This window comes from Frieseomelitta varia, unplaced genomic scaffold (genome assembly GCF_011392965.1).
Source record: "Frieseomelitta varia isolate USP_RPSP 00005682 unplaced genomic scaffold, Fvar_1.2 scaffold_249, whole genome shotgun sequence".
Classification (NCBI taxonomy): Eukaryota; Metazoa; Arthropoda; class Insecta; order Hymenoptera; family Apidae; genus Frieseomelitta; species Frieseomelitta varia.
Genome location: NW_025109978.1, coordinates 682574 through 690456, shown reverse-complemented (window position 1 = coordinate 690456; position 7883 = coordinate 682574). Strand labels below are relative to the sequence as shown.

Sequence of the window (7883 nt, the reverse complement as noted above, 5' to 3'; positions counted from 1 at the left end):
TGATATAAAATGAAATAACTTTTAGCATTATAAAATAATTTTTAGCATAGTATGTTCTGTTTAAGTGTTTATATGCAATTATTACTATAATTGTTGAAAATTATATGTAATAATTATTTGGTTAACTCTTACCTTGAGTTGGAGCCAAAAATGCACGTTTTATCTTAAAAATTCAAAACACAAATCTAACAGCTATTGATTTAAATTTTTACCTGAGAACTTCTGGACAATACTTTTCTCTCAATGATTTTTCTGAATAATATTTTCTTCTTTACAGACAAGCTGTACCTTCTTCCGCCATATTTCCTGTTTAAAAATCGATCGTGAGAAATATCGATTATGTTCGAAAATCATAGGAAGTGTATTCCGTATTTCACCGTTGGGCGCTGTAATCGCGCGTTATAACACGCACGAGATAACTTAGAATAAAAAATAAAGAACTCTGGTCTAAATCAAATTCACAAAATTCATAAGAAATGCTTAAAAAAGGACAAAAATATTTATACACTAGATGAACAATTGTCAATACTTTAAACTGTTATAATTTCGTAAAAAAATCTGTAAAACAATTAACTTAATTTTATTTGAAAAAGTGAAGTCTCCATTTTAATAATCCTGAGTTTGTTTCATTACTTAGATACTTATTTTTATATCATACAGCAAATGTAAATATAAGAATACTTTTCTTTTCGAAAATTGTAAAAATTCTAACATCTTATCAAAGAGAAGTTTTTCCGTCACTGAACAATTTTTTTTCATGATCAGATCAATCATAATCTTGAAAATTAAATCTTTTCTTTACAGCGACAAAATGCACAGTCTTCCAGTTCACGAAATTCGATAAAACAGACAAATCTGTGCTCTTTTTCCAAATCACCTCTAGATGACGTGCATGTTTTGTTCCAAGTAGTTGAAATTTATAGGGTATTATCGGAGACGTTGGCCAGCCTGGTTACTTCAATAAATAATACTTTTATGAAAATTATTAAATTAATCGTATATTAAATTATATTAAAATAAGAAATTAAATTAAAAAAAATAAAAAATCATAATCGATGTTAATTTTATTTCTTTTGTGATTATAAATTAATGTAATTATAAAAATTGATGTACGGTAGAATATTTTTAAATAAACTAAAGTATTAATTTGTACGCTTTCCCCTTTTTCCATATATAATTTTTAATTTTCAATTTTCTTTGACATTTTTTGGTTTTAATTTTATTTATAGAAACTAAATCCTATAAATCGAATAGAAAATACAAACGAATATCGACGCCTCCTTGCGGAATATCATAGAAGTAAAATCAGCTGACCCTGTCTTCCAAGCGTCAAATGCGTATTTATAAATAGTGTACGTGCGAGTTCGTTGGAAGCTGAACTTACTTTTCAATAACCAAATATCAAAATGGTTGATATGAAAAGTAATGTGAATTTTACGTGCCAGCGATGTTTACAACCTCTTAGACTAGATCAGAGTTTTCATCATCTTGAAGAACACGCGCTAGCAGAACTTTCACGTAGGTAATTTCTATTTCGAACTATATGACTCTTTAAGTTCTATTGCTTATTTTTCCCCTTTTAGAAGAAAAAATGAGATAACATTTTTTCCCCCTTAATTGTATCTTTGAATTATACTAGTCTGTAATATTTTGTAGCTTATATATATATATTGCAAGTTATTATATTCATCTGTTTTAATTGTTTAAAACAATTGTTGTGTCATTAATATTTTATTTAAGTTGTTTATTCGATATAGTTCCTATCCAACAACAAGTGGTGAATGATTTAGAGCATCAGAGTACAAGTATAGAACATTTAGTACCACCATTTAAATTGACTGAATCTGCAAATGGTACAAATGGGTTTATGTTAGTTGGAGATTCTGGAGAAACAGAAAGTTTAAGTCACCATTTAAAGGTACATAAACTTTAGTTACTAAATTAGTTAGTAAAATGCAATCTTAGTTCTTGTTAGTTATTACTGATATAAATTATTTGTTTAAGGTACGAGCAACACTATTTGATATTCTTAGCAGTAGTAGTTCTGCTGATCATCCACTTTGTGATGAATGTGCGGATAGTCTTTTATTGTTAATGGATCAACAATTAAGAATGACTGAAGGAGAATGGTCAGACTATAATGAGTACTTAAAAAAGTTAGAAATAGAACAGCAACATCAGGGTCATGAAGATGTAGAAATGGAAACTCTCACAAAAGAATTACAGGATGTGAAGTCTGAAGAAGAGAGAATGATAAATGAATTAGAGGCATTAAGAAAAGAAGAAATTGCAACTAGAAATGCCATAGCTCAACAAGAGAGGGAAAGAGAAAGATTACAAAGTGAAGAAGAAAGGTATTGGAGAGAATATTCAAAACATAAGAGAGATCTCATATTAGCAGAAGATGAATACCGTAGGTAATAATAACATGTTGTTGCCTTAAGTATATCTTTTATATTTCTGTCTCATTAACAGTAATAATTTTGTTTAGTTTGGAGTGTCAGTTAGCTTATGCTGCTTCACAACTAGAGAGACTGAAGAAAACAAATGTTTTCAATGCTACATTTCATATTTGGCACTCAGGACATTTTGGAACTATAAATTCTTTCCGGTTAGGTAGATTACCAAGTGCACCAGTAGACTGGAGTGAAATAAATGCTGCTTGGGGACAGACCACTTTGCTATTAACAGCTCTTGCTAGGAAAATGAATCTCACATTTAAACGTTTTCGTCTAGTACCATTCGGTAATCACAGTTATATTGAAGCTTTAGATCAACATAGAGAACTACCACTATATGGAAGTGGAGGATTTAAATTCCTATGGGACACAAAATTCGATGCAGCAATGGTAGCATTCCTCGATTGTTTGCAACAATTTAAGGAACAGGTGGAAAAAGGAGACAGTGGATTCTGTCTTCCATATAGGATGGACCGTGGAAAAATAGAAGACTCTGCAACAGGAAATTCTTATTCCATCAAGTAACTATTATTTACATTAATATGCTTTTCCCGATTATATCTATTTGAATCGCGCATTACATGCTTTCTGTTTTAGAATTCAATTTAATTCGGAAGAACAGTGGACCAAGGCACTGAAATTTCTGTTAACTAATTTAAAATGGGGCCTTGCTTGGGTTAGTTCCCAGTTCACAAAAGATGAAGCTGAACATTAACTTCATATTGGTTTATGCAAATTCATCCATTCTTAATCACACATCTCTTTTACATTGTCTTGTGTAAATACACGTGTTATTTGTAAATAAATTCAGTTAAAGGATAATCTTTTTATTTAAAATCTGATTAATAATATAAAGATTTTAAATTAAGAACAATGTTCAGGTTTGTTAGCTAAAAACCAGGTTATACCATATAGTAAACAAGGTGGACTTTCAACTTCCTCAGAACTGATGTATTGTTTTACTTCTGGAATGCTTAATTCCACCACTTCGATCAGTTCCCCTTCAGATGCAGCACCTCCTCCTTTAATTTGACAAATCACCCATACTTAAGGAACGTAAGATTTTTTTTTTCAATCTAAAGATATTTCATTAAATATTACATATTTACTTAAAACCTGTATCATTATCTCTAGTATTATGATCTTAAAAATAGAGCAATGTTAAAAACAATTATATTTATAATTAAGCTTACCAGAGTGTGTATGCATTTCATCAGTAACTTCCACATAAAAGAGTGTATGTTTGCAGACCGAAGTGGAAACGTATCTATAATACATAACAAAACAAATAACTAAACATGACAGATTATTAACAACATATATTTATTGTCATTATTATTATTACTATTATTACTTCTAATATGGACAAACATTTTTTATGTATAAACAGGATAAAATAATACATCCAATCACAAAAATATAAAATGGCACACACATGTATACAACCAATGACATTTCACTTACACATTGTTTTTTACATCACGAAATGAAATACTAATAGCTTTTTAGTTCGCAACTTATACAACAAAATTTTAGCATTTCAATAAGTTATAACTTTGCCATTGACACACCTGAAAGTAATGACATATTTAAAGGCTTCGATAGGTGCTTCGTATCCACATTCTTCTCTTACTTCATCCTTTGCAATCTCAACAAATGATTTGTCTTTATCCACAATACCGGCGCAAAGTTCTAAGGTTAAACCCAATGACGGCGGATATTGTTTAAGATCCACAGGACCAAGTTTCTCTGGCAGAAACGTATAATAAAACGCCGGGCGATATTGCCGAACAAATACAAGTTTCTTCCGGCTGATGTTGAAAATAATTATACTCACACCATCGTGTGCTCTTACCACATCCCAAGCTTTCTGTTCACCATCTTGTTGGTAACGTATTCGAACGGGTCTGATCCACGGTGAATCTGACGGACATTCCGTTATATGTAATTGTTGCACATCGAGCATTCTCTGACGGATATTTTCATTTTGCTTTTCTTGTTCTCTGATATCCATTTTTTGACGGATATTCGATTTAATGCAACTATTTAACTCCCGTCGGTAATAATTCGATGAACATGCGCACGCCGGATACCTGTAGATGCCGTACTCGACACTAAACTGAAATGCGCAGTCTCAAACTAGCATTGGAAGTCGTTACGTTCGAGAAATGTATAAATCATTCTACTATTTTTTACATTAGGTAAGATAAGAATAAATCATGCGGTATTAGTGTATTCTCGCAAACGTTTCCTTATCGCCGTTCTAAAAATTTCAATCTGCTTTTTATTTTCCACCACTAGAGCTTCTGCTAACAATCATATTATACGTTTCAAATTTCACTATTTACCATTACATTTTAACCGTTTACTTTTAAATCTTTGAATCTTTCTTCCTTCTAGTTATTCTTCGGCCCTTTCTCTTAAAATCTTCTGTTTTGTACGCGTCTAGAATTTCCTGCTGACGCACTTGAGTATCAACGTGGATAACATCAGGTTTTTTACGAGGCCTGGTTACCGCCGCGGGAGGAGAGAATTCGATCTCCATGTCGGACGCGGTCGAGCTAGACGTGCCAGAAGCATCATCTTTGTTCTTCACGATCTTAAATTGCAACGGTTTCATTGGCTCAGACAAACGAGGTTCGGCTGGTGTTTCTTGCCTAATGGGATACATCGTTACGTAATAAATGCCATCTTTCCTGTGAATATGTAACGTCGGCGGAAATTCTGATCCTTCCTCTGCTCCCTCCATCTTTGATTGCTTCTGCATCGCCTGGTAACTTATAGTCCTTCCGGTTCTCTGTCTTCTACTGACACTCTTCGATCGCGAAGGTACCGAGCGCGCGCGTTCGATTACTCTTCCACGATCAATTTTTCCACGATCTATTCTTCCGCGATCAATTCTTCCACGATCGGCTCTTCCACGATCGATCCTTACACGATCGGTTATTCTATCGGTTCGTCTACGTTCAGCTCGAGCAATTCTTGCCTTTTCTTCTTCCAGCTCTTCAATGGAAATCTCCTTCGCCTCTTGCAGCATTTCATACAAGTAGCGACCAATGGCACCCGGTCTCCAACCAATGCGCGGTTTCAACTTTGCCGCCGTGTCAATCGTGTTCCATAACCAACCCATGTTAGCCGGCACTCTCATGGGTATGTCGATGCAGTTTCGATGACCAAAATGAATTCCAGGGTAATAGTCACCGACGAAATAAACGTATCGCATTACCGGTCTGCTGACTGGAATCGGCAACTGCGAGATAACAGCTGATCCAGGTACGTGGCGATCGCCACCAGGGCCCAGAGATTTTTCTCTTTTTTTTTTGGTAGTAACTTTTTTAGAACGCCAACTCTTAGCATCGCGGATCGACAGATCCACATCAACGTGCTTCGATTGTGGGCCATGACGCCTCAATTCACTCTTAAAACTCTTCTTCGCTTTGTGACGAGCTTTCGGACTAGCAGCGGCACGCTTTACGCCGGTCCGCGTCTTGGAGGAGATATAAGTGGCACTCAGCGTCACACTACTATTATCCTGAGGCTTTCTTCTTCTCGATTTGCATCTCGGTTCACCGCAAGGACCCACCTCCGAGTCCATCAGCGCAGACGACGTGACTTCCAGTTCCTTCTGTTTGTCCGTTTTCTCGTCCTTCTTCTCCTCCTTCTTTCTATGTTTCACAGGCGTAGTTGTTAAACCGGCCTCCGGTAAAACAGGTATAGCCTCGCGGACAATTCCTAACCGAGGTGGCACGATTCCTCGAGTAATCGGTGGTGAATAAGGAGCAACTTGAGGATGCATATCGTCGATAAGTTTGATGCTACAGGGAGCGGTGCATGTTGGAGTTGCTGCTACTTGCAGAGTCGGTGCCTTTTTCTTTGGTGCTGATCGATCCGGAGGCACGTAGTCTTTATCGATGTCTCTGCCGAAATAAGGACTTTCCGATGGATCCATTAAACCAAGCCCTGGTAATCCTGGCACTTTTCCAATGGAATCCACAAAATCCTGAGCGTCTTTGAAAGCTCGAATCAAACAGTCTATCCCTGAACACGGTGATTTCATACATTTTGCAGCTCCTCTAGGAAATTTCGCATCTTTCCCAGGACAAATGCAAGCTGGGGTTGCTCCAGTGGACGTTATACGAGGCGTACAAGCATCGAAGATGGGTATCACGTCGTTATCTCTGGAAGCTGTTTTTCGTGACAGAACTTGAACTGGGCTACCTGAGCAACTGCAATTGAACATATCTTTCTCCTCACCGCCACCTATCAATCGAGTTGCCATATTATGCTTCTCATCGTACCAAGCGTAATCAACATCGTAGTCAATCCATCTGAAAGTAGTCGGAACTACGTAAATTTGCTCTACATCTCCACCGCCTTTTAATCTAGATAGTTTGTTGCATGGGGGATCCTGCTTCAGCGTGTGCAGCGCAGGCAGAAAATTGTTCACGCAGTGAGTATTAACTAATGTGTCTTCGCGTTTATTTTCTTCTTTGGATAATATATCAGGATTTCTTAATTTCATACAATACGTACAACCTGAGGGACAAATCATTGGATGTGTCGAACGATTTTTGGGCAGGCAACCGCACGTTGGCTCATTTGGATAGGCATTGTATACCATTTCTCGGTATTTAGGATCGTTGAGTTTTTCAGCGGTGGTTAGAGTCTTGAAAGCCGGATGTCCCATTGGTATTTGTGGAGGAGACTCTGGTCGTTTTAATAGAGGCATTATCATATCTTTATCCGGGGCATTCTCATCTTTCGAATCTTTTTCAAATTTTGAACTTTTCGGAAAAATATAAGGGCGTAAGAATTTTTGAAGCGGTGAATCCTCCAACATAAAAGATTTTCCGTTTAAAGAAAATTGCTCGACAATGGCGCTTCCAAGACACGATAGTCTCAAGATTACGGTTATATTAGCACACGTTTCTCCATTAGAATCGGTTATATCAAACGAATTTTTAACTATACATGGTGTAGATAGACCGTCACTGTTATTCTTCGTAGCAATCACTTGTTTGCACATACAGGCAGGCAAAGACAATTTTGCTGTTCCTAAAAAGACACCATTTTTATTTGAGCAAGCAACGTCTTTGCGATACAGATCTAAATACACAGGTGACCATCTTATGGCTTTGATAAGACAACTAGGCGTTTTGGCGAACAAACACGATTTTCTAAATTCAGAATTTTCAGATGATCCATAACCCTGATCGGCGGCTTCTTTTTTTTGAGGGACTCTTATCTCATATTCTGGCAAATCGACGAATCTCACGCATACAAGCAAATCTTTGACATTGTTATCTGGAACTTCAGGATTTAAAGTCACTTGATTGACGAACACCTCGAGCATGTAAAGCTGTTCCTCTTTGAATTTTATGATCTTGTTTTGTAGAGCCATTTTTTCGTTCTGTCTTGCTCGGT

The 7883-nt window shown here is 36.2% G+C and overlaps 3 protein-coding genes across 5 annotated transcripts; 1 reads left to right on the top strand and 2 right to left on the bottom strand.

Moving 5' to 3' along the window:
* Positions 1 to 1297: 1297 nt before the first annotated feature.
* Positions 1298 to 3281, top strand: LOC122528357 (beclin-1-like protein). 3 transcript variants are annotated; one of them, XM_043653394.1, is made up of 5 exons: positions 1298 to 1518; positions 1758 to 1918; positions 2005 to 2417; positions 2492 to 2980; positions 3057 to 3281. In XM_043653394.1, exons 1-5 carry the CDS (start codon positions 1407 to 1409, stop codon positions 3172 to 3174), a joined length of 1293 nt encoding a protein of 430 aa, XP_043509329.1. In that variant the 5' UTR covers positions 1298 to 1406; the 3' UTR covers positions 3175 to 3281. The 3 variants fall into 3 exon arrangements, with proteins under 3 accessions (XP_043509329.1, XP_043509328.1, XP_043509330.1); XM_043653393.1 differs by having other exon boundaries at positions 1298 to 1522; positions 1741 to 1918; XM_043653395.1 differs by having other exon boundaries at positions 1381 to 1522.
* Positions 3271 to 4566, bottom strand: LOC122528358 (uridine diphosphate glucose pyrophosphatase NUDT14-like). Its single transcript, XM_043653396.1, has 3 exons — positions 4031 to 4566; positions 3653 to 3726; positions 3271 to 3481 (listed from the first exon to the last, which is right to left on the bottom strand). Exons 1-3 carry the CDS (start codon positions 4471 to 4473, stop codon positions 3324 to 3326), a joined length of 675 nt encoding a protein of 224 aa, XP_043509331.1. The 5' UTR covers positions 4474 to 4566; the 3' UTR covers positions 3271 to 3323.
* Positions 4567 to 4586: 20 nt separating this feature from the next.
* On the bottom strand, positions 4587 to 7860 carry LOC122528355. Its single transcript, XM_043653391.1, has 2 exons — positions 4801 to 7860; positions 4587 to 4722 (listed from the first exon to the last, which is right to left on the bottom strand). The coding sequence occupies exon 1, from the start codon at positions 7858 to 7860 to the stop codon at positions 4831 to 4833; it is 3030 nt and encodes a 1009-aa protein (XP_043509326.1). The 3' UTR covers positions 4587 to 4722; positions 4801 to 4830.
* Between the last annotated feature and the right edge of the window lie 23 nt (positions 7861 to 7883).

Coding starts and splice junctions, on each gene's coding strand:
- LOC122528357 (XM_043653393.1), top strand. CDS start 1,407: ATGGTTGATATGAAAAGTAATGTGAATTTTACGTGCCAGCGATGTTTA. Junction 1,523..1,740: donor CTAGCAGAACTTTCACGTAG/GTAATTTCTATT, acceptor ATTTTATTTAAG/TTGTTTATTCGATATAGTTC. Junction 2,981..3,056: donor GGAAATTCTTATTCCATCAA/GTAACTATTATT, acceptor TTTCTGTTTTAG/AATTCAATTTAATTCGGAAG.
- LOC122528355 (XM_043653391.1), bottom strand. CDS start 7,860: ATGGCTCTACAAAACAAGATCATAAAATTCAAAGAGGAACAGCTTTAC.
- LOC122528358 (XM_043653396.1), bottom strand. CDS start 4,473: ATGGATATCAGAGAACAAGAAAAGCAAAATGAAAATATCCGTCAGAGA. Junction 3,727..4,030: donor AAATATGTCATTACTTTCAG/GTGTGTCAATGG, acceptor TATGTATTATAG/ATACGTTTCCACTTCGGTCT. Junction 3,482..3,652: donor TGAAATGCATACACACTCTG/GTAAGCTTAATT, acceptor GTCAAATTAAAG/GAGGAGGTGCTGCATCTGAA.